We start from the raw sequence: 25,048 nt of genomic DNA on the forward strand, positions 1-25,048 counted from the left end.
TGCCTTTCAGATGATTGGAATGGAATGGAATGGAATATAGAATAGAATAGAATAGAATAGAATAGAATAGAATAGAATAGAATAGAATAGAATAGAATAGAATAGAATAGAATAGAATAGAATAGAATAGAATTAACTAGGTTGGAAAAGACCTTTGAGATCATCAAGTCCAACGTATCACCCAGCACGATCTAATCAGCTAAACCATGGCACCAAGGGCCTCATCCAGTCTCTTCTTAAACACCTCCAGTGATGGTGACTCCACCACCTCCCTGGGCAGCACGTTCCAATGGCCAATCTCTCTTGCTGGGAAGAATTTCTTCCTAACATCTAGCCTAAACCTTCCCTGGGGCAGCTTGGGACTGTGTCCTCTTGTTCTGTTGGTTGGTGCCTGGGAAAATAGACCAAACTCCACCTCCAGGTCTCTTTCTGACAGACAACTTTTCAGCCACACCTTCCCAAGCCTGTAGTGCTGCACAAGATTATTGAGGTACAAGTGCATGACCCTGGACTGCTGTACCCATTTGTGTGTTTCCAGACAGTCCTCATTCATGCAGGTCGCCTGCCTCCTTTGGCTGATTTGTTACTCATAGGGATGCACTGATCTTTAGCTTAGAGGAAGTGGTGCTTGAATATTAGCCAGTTCTCTTAGCCCCCCCCCCCGCCCCCGCCTTGTAGAGCCCTAACATGTAAGATTCCTCCAAGCAGGTATTTGAAGAGGCCAAAGTTAGCTCTTCTGAAGTGCAGGATTCTAATCCTGCTTATTGCCCTGCTTCTTCCATATGTCCTGAATTTGACCATCTCATGGTCACTGCAGCCAAAGCTGCCCTCAGTCTTCACATCACAAACCAGTTATTCTTTGTTAGTAAAAGGTCCAGCAGCACACAGCTCTTCTGTCATAGAAGCACAGCACAGAGAAGACCAGCCCCAACCATGTGGCAGAACCAGGAGGCTAGCAGCGGCTGTTGGTCCTTTCAAACAGGTGAGGCAGGAGCAAAGAGGCAGATGGCCACCATGCCCTCCCCTTTATAGTCTTGCTGGACAGGAAGGGGGAGTGGAACAGACCAACTTAGACCTGGGGGACCCCTCCTCCTGGGACGGAGAAACCATCCACCTGGATCAGGTTTCTTTTGTCCCCTGGGGGAAGCAGAGCTCTTGCAGCCCTCTCCCCCAGGATGGATGTAATGCAGCACAATATCAAAACCTGCCTAGATGGGGGTCCTGGGCAACTTGAACTAGCTTTAGAAAGGGGGTTCTTAAGAGGTCTCTTCCAGCCCCTACCATTCTCTGATTCATTTGAAAGATGAGTATTTTGCATTTCACTTAATCACTGGTGTTTTATTTCGTAACGCACACTGCACATTGTAATTCTGATAATGATGTACAAAACACTTTGTGACTGTGTATTTTCTGCTGCATATACATCTTTCATGTGGTTCTTTTTAGATGGGAGGTGGCATGGAATGGTTGCACAGAATTTTAATTTTGTTCTCGCTTTCCTATCTTCATGGATTCCTAGAAAGTGAAAACAAGCAATAGCAATGTTCATTTTCATATCTGGAATTCCCACTAATGCTACTTAATAGTCTGTCACAGGCTTTTTTGTCATGGTTTATAACTAGTGAAATTTTATTTTTTTCAGGGCAACATTGTCTTTTCAGATGATATTAAAGGCATGGTATTACATCATAGTAGGGAAATGTAATATGTCAGGCTCCTTCTGTGAATATAGTTTTTTAAGTGCCTTTCTGTTGATTGCATTGATTTTTAGAATGCTAGGTTTTTGACTTAGGTGCTTAAAGTCTTAAATGTCCTTGCCCACACTTCCTACAGATGGTGGTGATTCATGTATGGATCAGATTCTGAGGTCTGTGTGGAATAAATTATGAAAACTGTAGGACAGCAAGAACAGAGGTTTGCATCATTTTTCATGGTTATGTTAGAAAAAATGAAAGAATTAAACAAATACCTGACTCCTGGTGGTAGCTGATGTATAGCTTGTACTCAGCTCTGGTGGGGCTACACCTAGAGTGTTGTGTTTAGTTTTGGGTACTTCAATGCAAGAGGGATGTCAAGGTACTACTGGAACAAGTGCAGAGGAGGGCAATGAAACTGGTGAAGGGCCTGGAGAGTAAATCTTATGAAGAGCAGCTGAAGGAGCAGAGGCCGTTTAGTTTGAAAAAGAGAAGGCTGAGGGGAGACCTCATCATCATCTACAAGTGCCTGAAAATATGTTGTGGAGATGCTGGTGCTGATCTCTCCTCACAGGTAATTAGTGATAGAACAAGAGGCAATGGCATCAATCTGTGACTGGCTAGGTTTAGACTGGACATTAGGAAAAAATTTTTCACGGGAAGAGTGGTCAGGCATTGGAATGTGCTGCCCAGGGAAGTGGTGGAGTCACCAACCCTGGATGTGTTTAAAGGTCATTTGGATGTGGTGCTTGGGGATATGGTTTAGGGGTGAACCTTGTAAAATAGGGTTGTCAGTTGGACTCGGTGGTCCTGAAGGTCTTTTCCAACCTGAATGTTTTGTGATTATGATTTCAGTTATGTCTATTATACTTGTCCTGTGAAACATCATTTTTATTTCTGTTATTCATTTAGGTTTCAAGGAGAGTGAAACTTGCATCAAGGAAGGGCAAAGTTTCAGATCTTTACTGAACACAAACTAGGTTTAATTCCCGTTTCATTTACCAGGATTTTGTAGGGTATATTTCAAGAGCACCAGTCTAAGACACTATAACTTCTAATTGGTTCTAAACTCTCACTCACAGGATATCTTTTTCTTTATGAAGTATATTTTGAGAATAATAAGCATATAAACATCAATGCAGTATTCACTGAAAAAAAAACCTATAAAAAATGATAGGACACATGTTCATGACATAATTAAGCAAACATAGGTCAGTGCTATTATTCTGTCCAATTTCTTCTGCACACTATGAGCCTAGTTGCTGCAGGTGAGGTGACAGTGCTGGGTGAGGCTGCAGCAGATTTTTCCAGAAGAACTGTGTGTCTCTTTTGATGTTGATGAGTCTGCGTTGTGGGAAATCTAGCTATAGGAAGAACACTGGTGACCGAAAACAGTAAGTGTAATACATTGATTGCCCAGCAGAGGGAGAGCTTAACATTAGAATACCTGCAGTGAACTTGCCAGATTTCTATGGGACTGTCCAAGTCTTCTGTTGGATGTAACAGGTTTGTCGGTCTCTGCTTTTACTGGCAAACTGTTTGGAAGATTTAATAATTCCTCTCTACTTTTATTTACCAGAAACTAAAGTTTACTCTTTTCATGTTACATGAAAAAATCTTTGAAAACAAACAAACAAAAAAAAATCTGGTTTTGATTTGATTCCACTACAGATACAACTCAGATGGTTTACAGGGAGTAAATGAGAATGCCTTCAGTTTGCCAGCAGTGCTGTATATCCAGTAATCAACATGGTTTTCTTTCTTTTTTTTCTTTTCTTTAACTTTTCACCCTTCTGAAAAGATGCAGTTAAAGAGGACTAGAGGGGATCATGCAGACCGTTGTGTCTGTGTCTAGATCCTTGCTTTCAAGCAAACAGAACATAGATGCCTGGCAACAGTAAATCATGACTCCACATTTAGATTTTCATCTTCCACTCAGTATTTTCTTCCATAAGAAAAGTAATTATATTGTTCACATTTTTTTCTTTATCTAAGAAAAAGTTTAATAAAGCAAATTATACCTGAGCCATCCCTGCCTATTTTAACAGCTTGGGAAGGCAGCAAATGACACGCTTTTGTTATTTAGATTTGTATAGCAAATATACAGTAATACATTTTTTTATATTTTTTTTAGAATCAGGTGTCTCCACAGGAGATGGAAGTGTCAGTAGCTTGAATGAAAACCTGGGACAGTCCTACAATACCAGTGATTCAGGTGTGTGTTTCTTCTCTTATTTAGTAATTGCAAAATAAACTTGGGAGAGCAAGCACTCTGTGAATGGGCTAGAACAGAAATTAGTGGAAGGCTGTCCCTGTGAACTCTAGTTCACAGTATTTAGATGCCAGACTTCCTCTTACTTTATTGGAAAACAGATGCTGTTTTTAGACTAGATGCCTAGACTTAGGACCCAGCCCAAAAAGAGTTGATTTACAGAGTTTATCTGAATAGGTCTCTAGACATTGTCATCACACAAAATGATCAGTGATGCTGAATGATAGACTTGCATAGGCTGGAGGGGACTTCTAGAAGTCATCCTGTGCAGTCATCTGTACAGATACTCATATTGGTGGCACATAAATTTGCTTCTTTGATCTCAAATTAGGTCTAGATTATGACTGGCCCTTGCTTAGGGTGAGAGAGACTAGCACAAGCTTTAGAGGCATCTAAGGGATATGGACATGCTGGAACGTGTCCAGAGAAGGGCCATGAGGATGATCAGAGGGCTGGAGCACCTCTCCTATGAGGACAGACTGAAAGAGTTGGGGCTGTTCAGTCTGGAGGAGAGAAGGCTCTGAGGTGACCTAATTGTGGCCTTCCAGTATCTGAAGGGGGCCTACAAGAAGGCTGGGGAGGGACTTCTCAGGATCTCAGGTAGTGACAGGACTAGCGGTATGGAATGAAGCTGGAGGTGGGGAGATTCAGGCTGGGCATGAGGAGGAAGTTCTTCACGATGAAGAGTGGTGAAGTCCTGGAATGGGTTGTCCAGGGAAGTGATTGAGGCCCCATCCCTGGAGGTGTTCAAGACCAGGCTGGATGAGGCTCTGGCTGACCTGATCTAGTGTGGGGTGTCCCTGCCCATGGCAGGGGGGTTGGAACTAGATGATCCTTGTGGTCCCTTCCAACCCTGACTGATACTATGATACTAAGGGTGAGAAGAACCATTTCCAGGGTACCTGAAGAACAGTAATGAAGGTCCACTTTGGACCTGAGTAATTTAGCCCTGTTTGTAAAAGTAACCTAGTCAGTGGAGGCTACTACCTCAAGACTTCAGCAAATCTCAACTTCAAGCAGACGTGTGAGTTCTAAGTACAGTTTTAAACTAAATATTGAACTGTCTTTACATAATACTTTGCAGATATCTATGAGTTTGCTGTGTGTATACACTGAGCCCATTAAACACTGCTGTTGTAAAAGACATCCCATTCTTCTTTTCTTTAGTCTCAGACCTCGGGCAGAATGAATTTGCAGCTGTCCACCATGGTGAACAGCCTGTGTTTGCCTACTCAGAATTCAAGAGGAACCAATTAAACCAGTTATCTTGGGATCTAGTCTTTATAAAATTTGTGCTGGGACTGTTGTCTTCTACAAGGGTTAGAAAGAATTTGGGTACCTTATTTTCCAGCTCTTTAAATATTAAAATCAATGTGTTTTGTAAGTACACAGAAAATTCAGAACATCTCAAACCTAAATTGCTACCATATAGCTAGGATTTTAGTCGATGTGTTGCTAATTCTAAAGAATGTATTTTGCACTTCTGCATCAAAGGATGTGACTCATCCATCAAATTGTATTTTTTCCACACTATGTCACATGAAGTGTCTGTGCACAGAGACTTCTTTCTTCTGGGGACAGACACACTCTGGTCAGGCTGATATAGGCTAATGCTATATAACAGCACATACGTATGTGTAGCTTGAGCTTTTAAGATTCCTGAAAAATCTCCCTTTAAGTAAATTGGGCATTCACTATGTCCAGCAGATAAAAAGTAAATTATTATAGTTACATAAAGAGTACAGAATAGATGCATTTATTTTTTACCCAATGTTTATATGCAATGTGTTCTGTTTACACGTGGGCTTTTCAAACAACTATCTAAAACATTTTAGAAAACATTTACAGTTTTTAAAGTAAACTCAGTGAAAGCAACCATAGGAACAAAAAGATCAGGAGGTGCAGATGGACTTGGTGATATTTATGGATTTTCAATTTGAAATTTTGCAGTACATGCTGTATTAACAGATGTTTCAATACTGACATGATTGGATTTTAATGTCAAAAGTCATGTGGATTCAGTCAGTTTTCTATGTAGGAATCATTTTATACTTAAGAAAAATTGTGGAATTAGAGCAATAGAGGAATAATAATCATGTTTCATTTTGGCAAGAGCTGCAATTCAGGTGAACCTTGTACGAAGGCAAACAACTTCCCTAAAGTTACACTCTGAATGATGAAAATTCTTCAGTTGAATCATATCCCTGTATTAGCCTTTATCTAAACAGGGGCTGGGGAAGGTAGAAGAGAGCTAAGTTAAATATTTTTTAGGCCTGGACAGTTAATTGAGGATGTTAAGGAACTGAAATTTAACCAAACAGATGGGTGATAAAGTGCAAGTTTCAATATGATCGAACTGTTGAACTTAGCCAACCAGAAAGCAAACAATGTGCATCCTCAAAAGAGTAGCAAAAGTCAGATAAGTAACAGCAACTACTCTCTGGTGTGAATTTCCCTGTGTTCCAGGTAGTACTGCAATCACACTAAAAGGCAAAACAAGCAAAAAACACTTAAGAATGACATTATGGTGTTTCCATCAGCAGTATTTCATCAAGCTTCATTGCTTTTTGTTAGTTTAATTTTATTTAATGGAATCAGGGATACTAGAAAAATACATTTATTTTGTGCGCAATGTATCAGTGATAATAAAATCCTCATGATTCTTCATTTAATGATATCATTAGGAAATACAATAAGGCTTCTCCCCTCTTTTTTGGTCTGGTAGAATGGGTTTGTGCCTTTTCTTCGCTGAGGATAGTTAATGCTAGGAAGGTGATTTAAATGTATCTGGGGGGCAGGGATAAAGCTCCAAACTGCATTGAAATATGTACTTCTGATATTAATATACATAATTTCTGATTTCCTAAATATACATGTAAACTCAAGAGGTTTGATTCATCTTTCTTAATACCTGAAATAATGCAACAGCTTTTTTCCACATTTTAGCTTTTGAATGTTGCTTGTTTCACCTGTGAGCCATCAATTGGAACTCTCTGTCATTGCATTTTGTATGATAGATGGAAGGTTTTGGCCTTCAGGTGGCAAGTGTACATAGCTTTTTAGTGAACAGCTTGACTGCATTATGTATGAGTCAGTCTGGAAGCAGCACTGTCTGCCACGGATAGGTGTGATACATTCTGCAGTTAGTTCTGTCTTGTATGGGCAATTGAATTTTCTTATCTGTTTGATTTTTTTATAATTTATAAACTCTGTTCACCATTTAAGTGGTCCCTATCTCTCTTTCATTCTATGGCTCCATCCTTTTTTTCATCCTCTGGGAAGCATTTAAAAAGGTAGCTCCCTTGCAACCAAACACTTCTCAGAACTGATGAACGAGAAAGTCGCATAAGATTGGCCAGATTGTAAGAACTGCAGCTCTGATCACAAGCTTTGTTCATTGCAGTGCTACTGAACTGTATTTCTTGAATTCATACATAACAATAGTCATGTCAACAGAGATGGGTGAAGACATACTGTGGCTTATTTCACCTACCCTGGCTGGTGACTGGATGTAAGCAGTTCTTACCCAGAGCTGCACAGGTCCACAGAACAGCAATGCCTATGCTAATATGTCCTGTTTCTATTTATTTGGAAGATACTTCTGACAGTGAATTAATATATTTTCTGTCTGGTATTTGTTCAATATTCTGACAAATGTTGTATGCCTCCTGTTTGATATTTATATTTATTTATACACTTAGATGAAGATGAAGGGGAGAACAGAGCTTCACCGGAGCCAGATTTGATCCTGAGAGATTACCAGATGGAAGTTGCAAAGCCAGCCCTGAATGGAGAGAATATTATAATATGTCTTCCTACAGGCAGTGGTAAAACCAGAGTGGCTGTTTACATTACCAAAGATCACTTGGATAAGAAGAAAAGAGCATTAGAGCCTGGAAAAGTTATAGTACTTGTTAACAAGGTATGTTGGGCCATTCTTTAAAAAGCAGTAGTTTTCAGACCTCATACTGTTAATATAGAGCTAGTAAAATGAATACAAACACATTTCTCAGCTTTTCCAGATGTAGCTGTGTTTAAAGTCATGCAGCTCTAAACTGTCTTCTCCACTACATCATCACCATGGTGCAAGCATGAATGATTTCATTTTACTGCAGTGCAAGTGCAAATTTAGATGTGCTCTTATGACTACATTACTGGAAAAAGTATGATTTCACGTTAGAATAAATAGAACTCAAACAATATTTTAAAACACACAATTATCTTTAACATTCTGTGTTTGGCAATGAAGACAGCCTAATGAGTCTCACAGCAATTGAGGGATATTCTGTCAGATTTTCTGATAATTTCTGTAATTTTGACAGTTAAGTTTAGCAAATATAAAGTTACCCTCTGCTGTAATATTAAAATATAGAAATACATTTAAGAATTTTATTAAAATAGAAATATCCATATGCTTCTATAAGAATAACATTGATAGCAAATCAAAAGTTTAGTTAAAGAGCCAGAGCATGCATGGTTTGTTCAGTCTTTCTATGGCACAGATAAGATAAAGTTCTTGGGACAAAAAGCTTTTGTAGAAACAGGTGAAGAGAAGGGCTTTATTTGGGGATTTTCAGTGCTTGGTTTTGGTTTCTGTGTGTGATGGAGTAGTTTTTTTAATCCTATCCTGCAGTGAATAAGAGGATGTTTATTTTTTAAAAAGAACTACATTCATACAAAGTGTATGTTCATCCAGCAACACTTCCAGCAAAAAGGCATGTCTTTTTGAGTCTATGTATGCTCTGGCTTAAATTATTTGGAAACTTTTATTCAGGTCTCGTTGGTAGAACAGCATTTACAAACGGAGTTTAATCCATTCTTGAAGCGCTGGTATCACGTTACTGGTTTAAGTGGTGATACTCAGCTGAAAATCTCATTTCCTGAAGTTGTCAGAAGACATGATGTCATCATCAGTACAGCACAGATCCTAGAGAATTCACTGATAAATGCAGCTAAAGAAGATGAAGAAGGTGTCCACTTATCAGGCAAGTTTTTATTTCTGAAATTTTTACAGAAGGTGTAGAAGTATGTCTCTGTTTTGGAAAATTGCAAAGTAAAAATGTGCCAGATTCAGTAGTTAGTGCTTTTTCAGTTTACTGGTTTTATAAATACAGGCTATGAGCAAAGACTGGATCACAGTTAATGACAATGCAATTTTTTTCAAGCCAAATTAGACTCTTATAGTTCCTTTGTACTAAATATTTGTTATGCCTCCTATTTTATGTAGCTCAAGCTCAGATTTGTGCAAATGCAGCCCTGTTGGTTCCACTTTCCATGCTTGGTAGGACATTGAGTTATCCCACATAGAAGCCTTGAGCAGGATGAGAAAAAGTTATACAAGCTCACATGCAGTGAGTAGTTTGAGAAATACACTGAAACACAAGATAAAAGCCAAACTGTTATAAAGGTTGTGTTCTTTAAACTCTTCCAGTTCTGCTAACATGCTGGTCTCTGAAGTGGGCAAGAAAACTATCATTGCCTAGTGCTTACCAGAGTACTGCCAAACTTCCTGCAGAGCCACTTGAGTATCTCAGTTTTGCCTCCCCTCCTCCAGAATACCTTTTGATTAACCTAAGCAGAGATTTAACCTTATCAGAGATGTTCTGTTTCCTTTTCACTGTGCCAAAATGACTGCTTTACAGTCATTTCCACAAACTTTTGTTGCATTGTAGGCAATAGTATTAAATTAGAGAGTTACTGGCCTGCTACAGGAGAGTGGGAGCTCCATAAACCAGCTTTGCTGTTAAGAGAAACACAAATGTTCATGAACCCTTCAAATCAGAGCCTTGAAAGATATGCCACTGGCTGCCTATGCAGATAGCTTAAAGAGATGTTTTCTTTGTTTTTGAGAAATTTATACCAAAATAAAATTAATCTTAGTTTTCTATGTCATATACTTCACTTGATGCATGGAAATACGATCTGACCAGAAAGAACATAGTACTGCGTGTGAATCGCCATCAGTTTCCTCTACTACAAAAGAGATGTTTCGTAGCACTCCCACTGTTTATTCTCTCTAATGATACATCCACAAAGTAATATAAATCTTTTAATCAGACAGGAAAAAGGAGGAAGTCTTTGTATTGCTGTAAAATGGAATGTTTTGATCAAGATAGGCCTTTCCAGAATGTCTGAAAGGTTTCTGCTGTATTATGTATTTTAATCATAAACAAAAATTATGTATTTCATCAGATACTGTTACGGATACAAAAGACAGGCTTGAGTTAAACTATGATATATTCTTACAACTGGTTATTAAATGTGGAGAGACATCTATACGATTTTTTTTTACCATCAGATTGCTTTTGCAAAAACAAATAAGCTTTTATTTGTTACATTCAATATAAAACTACTTGACACATCCAAAGCCCATTAAATATATACAGCTTCCATCCACGACTTCCTCCAGCATTAAAATTTGCAAATACTTTACAAACTGACAGGTTCTCTTCAAGTGTCCTTACCTGTAAGGAGAAGATTTAGTCACACAATTTTTACATTTGCAAGAAAAACAATTATTTTATAGGTTTCTTTGTTTTGGTTTTTTTTTTTTGTTCAAGATTTTTCACTTATCATTATTGATGAATGTCATCACACTCAAAAGGAAGGTGTCTACAACAACATAATGCGACGTTACTTAAAACAAAAGATTAAGAACAAGAAGCTAGCAAAAGAAAACAAACCACTGATCCCACAGCCTCAGATTCTGGGACTTACAGCCTCACCAGGTGTAGGAGGTGCGACATCTTCCTTAAAAGCTGAAGAACATATTCTGAGAGTAAGTAGCCCTCACATTTGCAAACTGCCAAAGGGATATTGTGTTGTTCATGTAAAATTTCTGAAGTCAGTGTTAGGCTCCAGATACATAATCTGTGTTATTCTTTTCATGTGTACATCAAAGTTCAGCTCACAGCCATGTAGCAGCTTAACCCACTACAAAGTAGTGAAAATCCATGTACAGATAAAGGTTACTTCACAAGGAAGTAGGGTTTATTGAAAAGGGAGCTAAAAAGATTGCCTCACTTGAAAAAGTCTCAAGATCAGAGGGAAGAAATTCTATTCTTATTCTATTCTATTCTCTTAATAACATTATTTTCTATTTCTGAATTGCAATTTACTGTGCCTTCCTAAATGCTATATTTCTAGAGTGACTAAAAGCTGGATTTTTGTGTGGATCCAAGAAAGTGGATTAAAAAAAATTTGAATACTTAAACACGCAGAAACCTCTTGTGAGATACAGGTAGCATGCAATTTTTTTTCTTTACAGCAGTTAGGGTTACTCATTGAGAACGGAGTATTGTGTGGTTGTATAAACACCTGACTGGAGATAATTGGTTACATTCTTTACTTAAAGAAACTATTTCACTTGAAATTTAATGGATTTACATTAGTAATACAAAATAAGAATTTAGCCCACTACTCCAGTGAAAACTCCTGACTAGCAAAATGCACAAGAAGGGAATGTAATACTGAACAGACAAGACCTACAAGAGTCTTTTATGCTATATTAAAACAGAGAGAATTGCAAAGTATTTTGAGGCAAAAACCTTCTGGGAATTGAAAAAGGAGACAATTCATTTTCATAAGCTCTTAAATCTTACGATAAGATATGAGATTTTGTGTCTAACAACACAATCTGAATTTACAAGCTCAATGGGTACCTAGTGCAAGACATTAAAAAGGTTACTGCCAGACTTCCTTTCCTGTTTTCCCTGTTCCTAAAAAAAAAATGCACGGATTCCCCTTATGACTTTAGATTAATTAACCTAGACAGAAATGTACATATTTTCTTCTTGGAAGAGATCAAAAGCAAAGAAGTTCAATTCTGTTGTGCAGATAGCATAGAAATTTTGTCTCTCTCTGCCTGTTCCAAGAAATACAATTTCAAATTATCTTTTGTAATTACTCCCTTAAATGTCCTTTGTTTTTCTTTTCAGTTTCACCATTGCTTTGATGTATTCTTTTCTGTTCAAAAATCTACTCTTCCAAAGTATTGATGATATATTCATCTTTTCAAAATACTGATCTGCAAGGTTTTTCTGTGTGGAAGGATCATGTATGGCCTAAAAAGTAACTTGTTCAGCTCATCTGAAATGTTTTTCTCTTTCTTATGCTGATAGTGTCTGTATCAAATTTTTATAGGGAAAAAATAAAGTTATATGGAACCAAATAGCTAAATGAGAAGCTTCAGTTTTCACATGGAATAATTCAATAAATGTTAAAAGAAATTAAACATGTTTTCTCCCAGATCTGTGCCAATCTTGATGCCCATAGAATCATGACTGTTGAAGAGCATGCCTCCCAGTTGAAGAATCAGGTGAAAGAGCCATATAAAAAAACTGTGATTGCAGATGGCAAAAGAAAGGTACACTGTGTCAAGCAAATTAGTATTAAAGCTATATTGCCTTTTAAAAGTGTGTGTATGGTTTCAAAACCTTTTAACTAATGCCCTTTATCTATAGATTTATTATCATCCATAGTGCTAATCTGAATACATACATACTGATCTGCTACTTTCCTCAATACCTATGTGTTTATCTGCTACTTTGCTCTGTATTGAAAAGTATTAGTAAAGTAAATAGAACTAAATATTTACTTAAGTGAGTTCTAATTTTGAAGTATCTGGTCAAGAAAACCCTTTTGGGAGATAATGGAAATATTTGTATTGAAAATTACTTTATATTCACTAAAAAAATACATTATTTCACAGTGTTGGTTTTGCTCTATTCTGAACTACTTATTTCCACAACTCTAAACACACTTAGCAACCTTGCTTGATTTTTAATTTATAGTTTAACATTTAAAACAATTTCTCAGTGTGGTATATTCACATTTATTGCTGAAAGATTCTTGCTTACTTTGGTAATCGATTTATTTCTAGGATCCATTTAGAGAGAGAATTACTGAGATCATGACAGACATTCAAAACTATTGCCAGCTCCATCCGAAATGTGAGTTTGGAACTCAGCCATATGAACAGTGGGTGATTAGAGAAGAGAGAAGAGGTAACTGCATAGCAAAAGTATCTCCACTTTCAATTTGGGTCATTCTGTTCACGGGCATGAGTTTGTATTTTTTGTTCACTTCTAGCTGCAAAAGAAAAAAACCGCAAGGAACGTGTCTGTGCAGAACACCTGAAGAAATACAATGATGCTCTCCAGATCAATGACACCATCCGAATGATAGATGCATACAATCACCTACGTGACTTTTATAAGGAGGAGAAAAGTAAAAAGATGGTAAGGAGTGATGATGATGATGATGATGACAAACCAGCAGTAACAAAACAGGATGAAACAGATGAATTTCTAATAGGTTTATTTCATGGTAAGTTTGAAATACTATGATACTTAATATTTTAATTCCACAGATTATGCATAATATCATTTGCATGGGCCCATTATCCTAGAGATTGCCATATCATTTATTATGACACTAGCTGAATGTCCCAACATGCAGTAGTTCTGCAGCTTTGGCCAAAAGGCACTTTCTTTTGGCTTATAGTAAGTAAAAGCACTGCTTTTCTCCAGTGAAGAGTCCATCGGGAAACTCTGACGCATACATAGAATATGTATTCCAGTAGACATTCCTGAAGGTAAAAAAGTCAAGAAAATGGAATGCAAAAGAAACTAAATTACAAGTTTTTAACCAACCCTTTCTACCAAAGTTTTTTTGTCTATATACCAAGAGATGGGAGTCATGACCATGAGTAAGTTTCAGGTAAAGCAGCTAGTGAGGGAATTAAACAGAGGATTAAGTGGCAAAGACCATTTTTAATAGATCATTCACCTTGGAACAGGGATTCATTTAGTTCTTGACATGCTAATCTTTTTTGCCTTTTTTTTCCCCGCTACTGCCTTTACAATGAAGAAGTGGTAGAGAAGTTTGCTCCCATTGCCTATGGTTCCTGGGCAGTGCAAAAATACAGATTTTACTGCAGCATGTATCCCAACTTTATGTACCCTATGAACTACAGATCTAGAACACCATTGTTAAGAAATTCAGGAAATGTTAATAACACTTCTAGAAAAATAAAGTAGCTCTTTTTCAGCTGGTACTCAATTTTTATTTTCTCAGAGTGCTGTGCTATTAACTGTTCTCCTTATAAGACTTTTTCCATTATAAAACTGTTTGGAAATACTGTAAGCTATGATTTAAGCTCTTTAATACAGTGCACTTAGCTCTGTACTGCTTTGGAATGTAGGCAGAGTTTTTTTCTTTTACTTGTTCTCAACACAAGATATAGGGCAGAGTGTACGTTAAAAACCTAATGATGGGGTTTTTTTTATTGATTTGTGTGTGTTTAATGAATGTAAGCTCACTTCAAAAATAATTGATACATAACAGCTCATCAAACTGGATGTGAATTAGTCATGCTGGGAGATTTATATAGAAATCTGCTCTTTGCTATTTTTTTCTAGAACTATTATTTTACATGGTTACTTTTTCTTAATTTACATGTTATTTTTAAAGCGAAAAGGAAACAGCTGAAAGAGTTGGCTAGAAATCCAGAATATGAAAATGAGAAGCTAATAAAGCTGCGAAACACTTTAATGGAGGAGTTCACAAAGACTGAAGAACCTAGAGGAATTATTTTCACAAAGACTCGGCTAAGTGCCTTTGCTCTGTTCCAGTGGATTAAGGATAACCCAAAATTTGAAGAAGTGGGAATTAAGGCCCATTACCTCATCGGTGCTGGACATAACAGTGAAACTAAACATATGACTCAGGTACAAACTATGCACTACAAATCTTTTTCAGGATTTGAGAAAACAGATTGTTTTAGTGATAGAACAATAGACTGAAGTTTAGAGCCCTGAGTTCTGGTTTCATACCTGCCAGCAACTTAACTTCATCAAGCTTCAGGACAGGTGAATAACAATATCAGAAAAATTTTGCTTTTTTTTTCATTTTTTTTTTTCATTTCAGATTCTATGGCAATACGAGTAACAGGCAGCCATGTCCTAGGGAAGTATATATTTGAAAGTGACACAAGTTGTAGTGAGGTACAGGAAGAAAAAGTGAACAAAATGCGAAAACACAATTGTTAAATGTTTACACTTCAACAATAATAATTCAGATTGCATTTTAGTTGCTGAATTGAAAAATAACAATGCTGATTTTGCCTGTCCTTTTCTGATACCATTGCTTACCCAGCTTTATATCTATACTTCTACTGATGCAGAATCTTAAAGAATTTGCCAACATTTGCAATGAAAATATCACGATTAATCACTCAACAATCCATCTCATATCACTGTGTTGCCTTCATATACAACATCTGTTACACATCCAAATTAAACATTTTCAAAACAAAGTACTTAAGTATCCTAAAACCTCTCTTCTAGTCTGTGTTTTATTCCCCATAAAACTGCCACTTCAGCATTTAAGCAAAAATGGTGTGGCTTAGTGCTGGACAAAGTCCATTTCTTTCAGCTGCTCTCAGTGTCAGAAAAAAAATCAAGAATTGTTCTCTCAAAGTGTTGCTGGTTTTCTGTGAAAATCTGGTATTTAATACATGAACATTGCTCAAACAAAACAGTGGCTACAACACTTTGAAAGTGAATATAATAGATAGGAAGTCTCTGTCCTTCTGCTCAGACTTGTTTGAAATACTCAGCTAGTTCAGAAGTCCTTGGTTTGGATATTTGTTTTTTAAGTATATAATTGATGTACTTTTTGGTGTTCCCTAGATCACCAAGATTATGGTCCCTATTTACTGTAGGGAACTTCAAGCACTTTGGAACTTGACTTGAGTGTGCTGAAGTCTATACTTCAGCTGTGATATTATTGAAATGGTAGAAATCCAGAACCTCTGAATAACTATTTAAATAATTTGAAAATTATAGAACTATATTATCAAAACTCCCAGTACCTATGAAGTGGTCTGCAAACCCTAATGGCTTCTAAAAAAGGTGCAGAGCACCAATAACATTAAATAGAAAGTCCTCATTTGTGATCTTGAAAGATGATTAAATGTAGTTGTTTGAATCCACTTGATGTTTGTCACTGTGCTCTGAAATGATTGGACTATAATTCCTTAATCCTCTCAGTTGGAAGCCACTGACTGCAGAAACTAGTACTGAAAATTAACATACTGTTTTGTTGTGGGTTTCATTTATTTTTTTTTGTTTGTTTCTTTATAGAATGCACAAAGGGATGTTATTGATAAATTCCGAAGTGGAAATGTAAATTTACTTATCGCTACCACTGTAGCTGAGGAAGGCCTAGATATCAAAGAGTGTAACATTGTTATTCGTTATGGCCTTGTCACCAATGAAATTGCTATGATGCAGGTATGTTTACTACATACTATCTCTTACTTTTAAGGTGTTTTCTGTTTGGAATACACAAATGATGAATCACATACCTGGGATTTGGAGATAATTTTGATACCCTTGCATGCTAAAAAACACTCTTGCAACAAGGTTGCAACAGGTCCCAGGGAGGTGGTGGAGTCACGATCCCTGGAGGGGTTCAAGAGGGAATTGGATGTGGCACTTGGTGCCATGGTCTAGTCATGAGGTCTGTGGTGACAGGTTGGACTTGATGATCTTTGAGGTCTCTTCCAACATTTGTGATACTGTGATACTGTGTGATACTGTGAAGGTTCATTTCTAATTGCCATCCTCAGTTGGCATGCAATATAAAATTTGCCTCCATGTGTAATGATATAGCATCCAATTAAAGCTCTACACAAACATTAAGCTCTTTTAATAGAAAAAAAAGTGTAAGAATATGATCAGCAGAGTGATCAATATATTGGTACCACAAAGAGTTAAAAAGGGTAATTGCATATCAGAATACCAGTTTGCTCCTGTTCTCAATCTGTGAACACAAATATTTATATAAGTACTTAAATGCATGCTTATTTTTGGTGACAAAATACAGTTTCTGTTTTGCAAAATGTTCTGCTAGCCACAAATCTCCTGAGTTTCACAGGTATCTAATGATTATGCAGAAACAGTATATGTTATTCACTGATTCTTTATTTCTCTGAGTTAAGTGAGAAAAAATGCTCTGTGGAGACACTGTGTAAGAAGCAGTGCATGTCTTCCATTACAAAACTAGGAAAAAATGTGCACTGTTGTAGGCAGCATTGTCCTGTTTATGTTGTATTCCTTGTAAACTGTAGGCTCGTGGTCGAGCTCGAGCTGCTGAGAGCACCTATGCACTTGTGGCTTCAGTTGGCTCAGGAGCCGCTGAACGTGAGGATGTTAATGTTTTCCGTGAGAAAATGATGTATAAGGCCATTCAACGTCTCCAGAAGATGCCACAGGAAGAGTATTTAAATAAGGTATTTACTGCAACTCTGCACTTTCCCTTTAAAGAAGACTGATCTCTATTGTAAGAATTTTTTTTTTTATTTTAAATATACTTAGGGAAGGAAAACTTGAAGTAATATTAGTTACTACATATAGCCTTGAATCCTTTTGCCATTATTTGTTCTATAATCTGTGTTTTTTTGGCCTTTAGAAAAGTCTGCTTTTCTTTTTGTAAGGGGGGGAAACACACACCCCAGAGTCAAGAAAACTGACTAGAAGTCATGTTGTCAGTGATCTTGGTAAAATAACTGAAGAAGAAAAATTATTATCATTCCACCAGAATGATACTGATCTTTTTCTAGATTCAGGAATTCCAGTTGCAAAGTGTACTGGAAAGACGCATGAAGGCAAAGAGAGATCAACACAAGACACACAAGAAAAATTCTTCATTAATAAAATTCCTATGCAAAAATTGCCACAAACTGATATGTTCTGGAGAAGATATTCAAGTTATTGAAAACATGCATCATGTCAGTGTGAAAAAAGATTTCCAGTAAGTGTTTCTGAACTACTTTATCTCTTTCAGGCAGAAACAGATTTTCCTTTCAGCAGGGCTCTAGAGGGCCTGTAGCCCTCCAGGTCCTGCAAGGGTGGGAAAAAAAAAATATTCCAGTATTGTCAAGTTGTAGGCTCTAAGGTGTTTACAGTTAATGAATCTGAAGGAAATGTTGGTTCTTACCCCTGATTTCAAGGAGACCAGAGTTTGAAAGCTTGGGAAAAGATACAGTAATTATGTCACATAATATTATATCATATAATTTCATATGTGATGTAATACAACACAATGTAGTATAGTATAGTATGATATGGATATGCTATGATATGATATGATATGATATGATACATATTTTCCACATGGGAACTATGACCAAAGATGAATAGCAATTACCCACATGCTTATACCAGTAACAGACACAGGATAAGTGTTTGACCATGACCAGTGACTCAAACAACATATTAGCCATGAGCAGTACATTGATAACTGTATATTTAGAGGATTCTGGAAACACACACTTTTCAGTCTCCCAGTGTTCTTGTTCCTTCTTATCTCCATTGCAAGTGATGCCATCTAGTTTGGTAAACATTTATGTTAAACTATGTTTAACTTTGCAGTGTGGTGATGGCATGAGATTACTTTCTCTTCCCACTTACAATGGAAATTAAGATTCCAAGAAAATGTTTTAATTCAACTTAAATTGTGTTTGCTTACTACAGTAAATTTGTGACAGGTATTGTACCTTACAGATCATGCTTTGATAATTATATAACAGACACCATCCTACCAAAATACTGCCCTCCAAAGTTGTTATTTCTTTCAGACAAATTACTGGTTAAGACATTTTGAAGAGTTATGAGAAATTGGTTGAAATATGACAAACATGTTGAAAAAATTAAAATTGAGCTGTGGCCCTAAACATTAAGCAGCTTTAAGTTGACAAGACAATTTCACAGTAAATATTTTTAGTAAATTCAAACTACAAGGTAATAACTCTTGTAGCCCATCTGCCCAGGCTGATAGTAAACTTCAAGATCAAGTACTCCCTAAACCATGTGATGTAAGAATGAAGCTGGAGGTGGGGAGATTCAGGCTGGATGTGAGGAGGAGGTTCTTCACCATGAGAGTGGTGAAACCCTGGAATGGGTTGTCCAGGGAGGTGGTCGAGGCCCCGTCCCTGGGGGTGTTTAAGAGCAGGCTGGATGAGGCTCTGGGCAGCCTGATCTAGTGTGGGGTGTCCCTGCCCATGGCAGGGGGGTTTGAACTAGATGATCCTTGTGGTCCCTTCCAACCCTGAATGAAACTATGAAACTATGTGCAGGTACTCTGCAGCTCTGGGTAGTCAGAATCAAATGATTCTGTTAAGGGATATGGTTGGACTACAGGGAATAAAAAGAAAACCTCTAACTTTCATGAATCACTCCTCTGACAGCTCCATGGCACCTGAAAAAAAAAGTTATATCTATCCCATTACAACAGAGAGCCTGCTACTCCTACTTCAAGATGAGTGTGTGAGCTTTCATAGCTCCTGAAATGCTACGAAATGAGTCATGGAGAACAATTGTATTTTGCCATTACTTAGGAGTACAAAATATGGCCTTTCCTTTTCTCCAACTCCTGAATGTGCACAATAGTGAGAGTTTATAAGTTTTTAGGTTTCTTGCCTAACGTCAGCAATTTTAGTTACTGTGTGTTTAAGTCGGCATGTAGCATTGAATGGCAAATTTACTCTGATGCACACTCTCTGCATGTTTTTCAGAAGTCTTTATCATACAAGAGAAAATAAGACACTGCAAGATAACCATGCTGATTACCAGACAAATGGGGAGATTATATGTAAAGACTGTGGACAAGTGAGGAAGAGCTTATTTTATACTTTTATGTTGTTATTGTTTGTATTTATTTTTGTCTAATGATCTTATCTATTGTCTGAAACTGAATTTTCTTGTACTTGCAGGCTTGGGGAAATATCATGGTTCACCGAGGTCTTGACCTACCTTGTCTAAAGATTAGCAATTTTGTGGTTGTGTTTGAAGACAAAAAGCCAACAGAAGATATTTTTAAAAAATGGAAAGATCTGCCTGTTAAGTTCCCTAGGTTTGATTATGCAGCTCATTGTTCTTCAAGTGATGAAGATTAAGAAATTGGAATGAAAAAAAAAAAAAAGAGCCCTTTGCAACTCCTCCCTGATTGCTGATTAGAAACTCCTGTGCCTCATAGAGAGTGCTGCATCATAAACACCGTGAAAGCTCCTGGGCCTGAGGAAATTGTCTTGGAGAGGAAAAACCCCCAAGGAAACAGGAAGACAAAGTCACACTGCTACTGTCTACACTCAGATTTGCAGTAGTAATCCAGGACAAAGAAGTCGTACAGTCATGAATCAATGGAACAAATTCCCATCTCTACTCACTACAGTCCATCTTAGGGTGACAACACTGTCAAAAGCATGTAAGATGACTTGTTGTCAGGCACAGAACATAAGACAAACACCTTGAAATATGCCATAGTGATTATTTTCTGGTTTTCTTCCTGCTTTAGCCCTTTTGAAGACAAACATGTCTCAAAAGGGGAACCATGTAAAGAGGATCTATTAGCTGAGTATTCTGAATTGTCACTTTGTCAATGCTTTCATGACTGAGCTTTTGCCATCTTTAGCTGTAAGATGTAACATAGCTGGTCTATGTTTTCAAGACCAAAATAAAGTTTCCATTAAAACACATTTCAAAAAAATCAAGCCTTTAACCTGACTTGAAATTGATTGTTTTAATGGCAAGTGACTTTCTGTGTGTAAAACAGGATTTTTTAAACTAGCTATATGATAAGGTACATTTTTCCAATAAACTACTGTAATGATTAACCTTTGCCAACTGTGATACTGTTTATTCACTTTCACTTTAAGTATTTTGACAATAATAATACCACGGTTTTACTCCAGTAATTTAAAGCATAGTGGTATTCTGACTGTAAAAATAGCATAATGCATCTCCATATTGATCTAATTGTCAGATTTTTCCCCGGTCCTGAATTTGCAGGTAAGATATTAGAGGGTGGAAAGAAGGTCTGTTTGTTGTTACAACAGTCAGCTTTGCAAATTCAGGATGAAGTGGTATGCTTACACAGACATGTAAACACTTCAGTAGCCCCAGGTAAAATTTCTAAGTTACAACATCACTAAAAACTACATCCCAGCAAAATAGAATCTTACAATGGCTAGACCTCTAATTGCTCTACATTTTAATGAGGAATATAAATATTGTGCATATTTTATTTAGTCAGTTTTTCTTTTTTTTCAGGTTTGCATCAGGACTGTATCTGAGATTTTCTTGTAGGTTTTTTCATATTTTTAGCCTTCCTTCAGGGGGAGGAAAAAAAACCTGACTTCTGACTGAGAAGAACAGAAAATTTCAGATATTGCCAACCTGATACAGGCCATTTTGGGATTAGCTAATTACTTCTAAACAAATTTCAGGATTATGAGATAAATAGAGACTTAATGACTTTTCATTATAGCATTTTTGTAGATTAGAATATGCTTATACTACAGAAATTGTGATTTATTTTTAGTTGAAAAAAACCCAAACTGCTTCTTGAAGGATAACAGGTGATACATGCAGAAATGTTTAAATATACAGTAATTCCACAGGTATTTTTGAATGATACAAATAAAACAGGAAAGGCCACTGGGAAACAGGGAGTATAAATAGTTTGTAGTGTGTTTCTTTTATATTTGCATATATCTTTATACAGTGCATTGTGAACAGCAGAACAAATGTTCAATCTTCACCTTTTTTTTAATTCATCATTAGATACTTAACTAGTTAAAAAAATTAGACCCTTCCCTTCATTTATTATTCTTATAAACTCTTAAGTTATTCTTCTTATGGTATAGTATTTTGCTTAATACTGAAAGTTTTGGATCCTAGAATCTACTGATTTAGCATTATGTGCAGGACAAATTTTCCAACCTTATTGATTCTATGATTCTGTTACTCTAAGTAATTTAATCAGTACTTTGAAAAAGTGTAAAATCATGATAAGAAGGTATTATTGCCAAGATTACTGCTGGGTCCTCAGTTATATAATTTTCCATGCTGAGTAGTTTTTCTGAAATCTGAGCTTCTTGATACTTCCCTTTATTGAAGCAGCAAGAACATATGCAACTGGATTTTTTTGTTCTTATACAGTTGATTTCAACAGGACATCACAAACGTGCCTGGGTTTCTTGTGTTTCACCTGTGTGCTGCCAGTTTGTAGTATTACTCAGTCACGTCATCAAAGTGCAAGAGTGTTTGCACAATCTCACTTCTGCATAATGTGTCAACGAACCTCAAATCAATCCTGCTGGCATGGAGGATAAGGAATTTCTAGTTTGCATTATTGTCTCTGAATGGAGTTGTAAAATGTGCCTATATTGTTCATCCAGGAAGTGTGAAGTTGTAAAAAAACCAGGCCAAATTGCCATATTTTATCTACTAGTTACTTCTGCATATATTGCCTTTATGGACACAAAGTCCTCCAGGGAGTGTGACAATCATGATTGTATTTTCTACTTACAGCTCTTACTTGTTCACAAATGTGGAAAGAAATAGAACTGAAATAAAACTGGGGATTTGTCTAGCTATGTGTGGTTACTTAAGAACCAATTCAACTTCAGTTGCATTTTCATTATTCCATCTAGTTTTGGTCTGATACCATGCACAACCTACTTCTCTAAGTCTTCATTTCCTCATCTAGGAAATACTTCAATAACCTTAGAGTAGTTCCGTAATTGATTGAATAGTTGCTGTACAAACTGATTATGTTTTCTATTCCATAATTTGTCCATTTCTCCAAATGATTCACCTTTTTTAGTTTCTTTACACTTTTATTTCTATCTTAAATTACTGTCTTCTGAATCTGCAGAAGTCAGGAAGAGCTTTAGCTGTTGGAAGAATTGCTGTTGCTTCTTTACTGGTACTAGTTTACACAGTCGAGAAAAGGGAGCTAAGCTGTTAGCAGCAATAGATTTACAAAGCTTGTAAAGGTCATTTCTCTGCCAGTTCAATTTTGTTTTGCTTCTAATGCTGCAGCCTTTGTCAGTCTTACTATAGCACATGCCTTAATAATAAAACTTTCAAGTTAGAAAATTGTGTACACAGTCTCGGCAAAGTCTTTTAGATCATGTGAGTTTGAGTCATTTCCTTGAGGCATTCTCTAAATATGCATTCATTAGAGGAAGCTTCATATTTGGAAATTACAACTAGCCTGATCCAAACCTGCATTTGAAAATTCGTGATATTCTGGTTGTCAGGAATAACCAACATTGGTAGGAAAAGAATTTATTTGAACTGTGTGTTTGAAAATACATGTGGCATTAACCACAGAATGCTAGGAAATAAGTAGAGATTGGAAATGTGAATAAGAAGCATGAGTTACATGGGGGGAAACATCATTTGTCACAATCCTTTTCTGTTTTGGAAAGTTTGAGTAGCTGTGGTTTCATCTTGTTATGAAACACTGTTGGTTTTGAGCTCAGTTCTGCCCTTCATAGACAGTATATGTGGAACAATGCTTTTTAGCTTTCTCAGCCTTTTTTTCCTGCATGGCTTATGTCAACATAATGGACCTTATTCTGAAACTTTGTCCTATATGACTAGTATTTTACTGTTGTGACAGGAACTGGGAGAAAGGGAAACTGAGTTTATGGGAATATAATGTATGCTTCATATAATTGTTTTTTTTCCAGACAATTACTTTGAATCTCTTTTCAAAAATCCTTCCACCAAAACTAATATAAGGAAGGTTGCCTAACATGGGCTACATCAACTGCTGCCTCACCAAGGCTCACATCCCAGCCTGTACTGTTAGGCTAGTGTGGTAACTTGACTACCTTCAGTGATAACACATTTTGGGGTTTTCCTCTTCTGTAAAACATTAGCCCAAGTTCTGCTGTACAGTTTGGTGTGACAGGAAACCTCTCTCATGTATGCCTTTTTACATTTTCAAAAGAGGAGTTGGTCCAGCCACTACTGAATTTCAGTAAAATTAATAGTTATCATAGTATCAGCCAGGGTTGGAAGGGACCACAAGGATCATCTAGTTCCAACCCCCCTGCCATGGGCAGGGACACCCCACACTAGATCAGGCTGGCCAGAGCCTCATCCAGCCTGGTCTTGAACACCTCCAGGGATGGGGCCTCAACCACCTCCCTGGACAACCCATTCCAGGACTTCACCACTCTCATGAAGAACTTCCTCCTCATGCCCAGCCTGAATCTCCCCACCTCCAGCTTCATTCCATACCGCTAGTCCTATCACTACCTGAGATCCTGAGAAGTCTCTCCCCAGCCTTCTTGTAGGCCCCCTTCAGATACTGGAAGGCCACAATTAGGTCACCTCAGAGCCTTCTCCAGACTGAACAGCCCCAACTCTTTCAGTCTGTCCTCATAGAAGAGGTGCTCCAGCCCTCTGGGGTACTCAGTCCCTGTTAACCTCCTCTGGAAAACAATATTCCCTGTGCCTGACTTCCACACAGAGGCACTAGAGTGCAAGAAGAAATATGGGGCAAATCAGCAGACTCTGCATGCAAAATCACCAATGCTTAAACATGCACCTAGTCACTGGTTTCTAAGTTTCATGTCACACCTAGTGAACATTCTGTCATTTTGTGGCCTTCTTTCGCAGCTGACATTTACCACAAGGACTGAGGCAGCAGCAAGAAAGGAGCTGAGCTGTGCCTGGGGCTGCAGGTGAACCTGGCTGCCCTAAGCAGGCTATAGAGAGCAAGCAGAGGAAAGCCTAGCACTAGGCACCGCCATCTCCTCTGGCTTCAGCACTGGGTGAAATGGCTGGGAAGTCACAGGTGCTAAGTGGATGACGGGCTTTGTTTTGTAGCTCAGTTCAGCTGCAGCCATCCATAGTGCCTTTCTGTACATCACAGAGAGCCTCTATGCACTCTGTACAGGTCTTTGGCTGGTGTTTTGTTCCAGCGTACTGTCTGGATGACTATAAAGGATGCACGACTGCCTTTTTAAAATTTTATTTATTTTTTATCTTAATAACACATCCACAATGTCTGTCCCAGTCTCATGCTCGAGTCAATCATCTGAAAGAATGTGGTATGAGCACTGGAAGAATTTAATTTCTGAGATCATCCTTCTGAGGCATTGGACATCACTAATATGTAGTTATGTGTTGCAGGGTGCATGGAGATTCATTAAAGAGCACCCGAGCTCACAAAACGAAGCCAGCACACCTGAAAGCGTGAGGAGGTCTTGGGAAAG

The 25,048-nt window shown here is 37.4% G+C and overlaps 1 protein-coding gene across 2 annotated transcripts in view; it reads left to right on the forward strand.

Annotated features, from left to right (window-relative positions):
- Positions 1–20,644, forward strand: part of IFIH1 (interferon induced with helicase C domain 1) — a 28,375-nt gene extending 7,731 nt beyond the window's left edge. The window contains exons 5-17 of one of the 2 annotated variants that reach the window (XM_068138752.1): positions 3,829–3,909; positions 7,668–7,888; positions 8,741–8,951; positions 10,527–10,744; positions 12,215–12,331; positions 12,848–12,971; positions 13,057–13,293; positions 14,440–14,696; positions 16,113–16,262; positions 17,102–17,263; positions 17,594–17,784; positions 19,547–19,640; positions 19,745–20,644. In XM_068138752.1, the coding sequence (XP_067994853.1) occupies positions 3,829–3,909; positions 7,668–7,888; positions 8,741–8,951; positions 10,527–10,744; positions 12,215–12,331; positions 12,848–12,971; positions 13,057–13,293; positions 14,440–14,696; positions 16,113–16,262; positions 17,102–17,263; positions 17,594–17,784; positions 19,547–19,640; positions 19,745–19,927 (2,246 nt within the window). In that variant the 3' untranslated portion in view covers positions 19,928–20,644. The remainder of the gene's footprint in view (positions 1–3,828; positions 3,910–7,667; positions 7,889–8,740; positions 8,952–10,526; positions 10,745–12,214; positions 12,332–12,847; positions 12,972–13,056; positions 13,294–14,439; positions 14,697–16,112; positions 16,263–17,101; positions 17,264–17,593; positions 17,785–19,546; positions 19,641–19,744) is intronic. The other variant, XM_068138753.1, reaches the window with a different exon arrangement.
- The last annotated feature ends 4,404 nt before the right edge of the window (positions 20,645–25,048 follow it).

The sequence above is a fragment of the Melanerpes formicivorus genome, unplaced genomic scaffold, assembly GCF_026170545.1.
Source record: "Melanerpes formicivorus ecotype bairdi unplaced genomic scaffold, bMelFor1.0.p_v2 SCAF_5, whole genome shotgun sequence".
Classification (NCBI taxonomy): domain Eukaryota; kingdom Metazoa; phylum Chordata; class Aves; order Piciformes; family Picidae; genus Melanerpes; species Melanerpes formicivorus.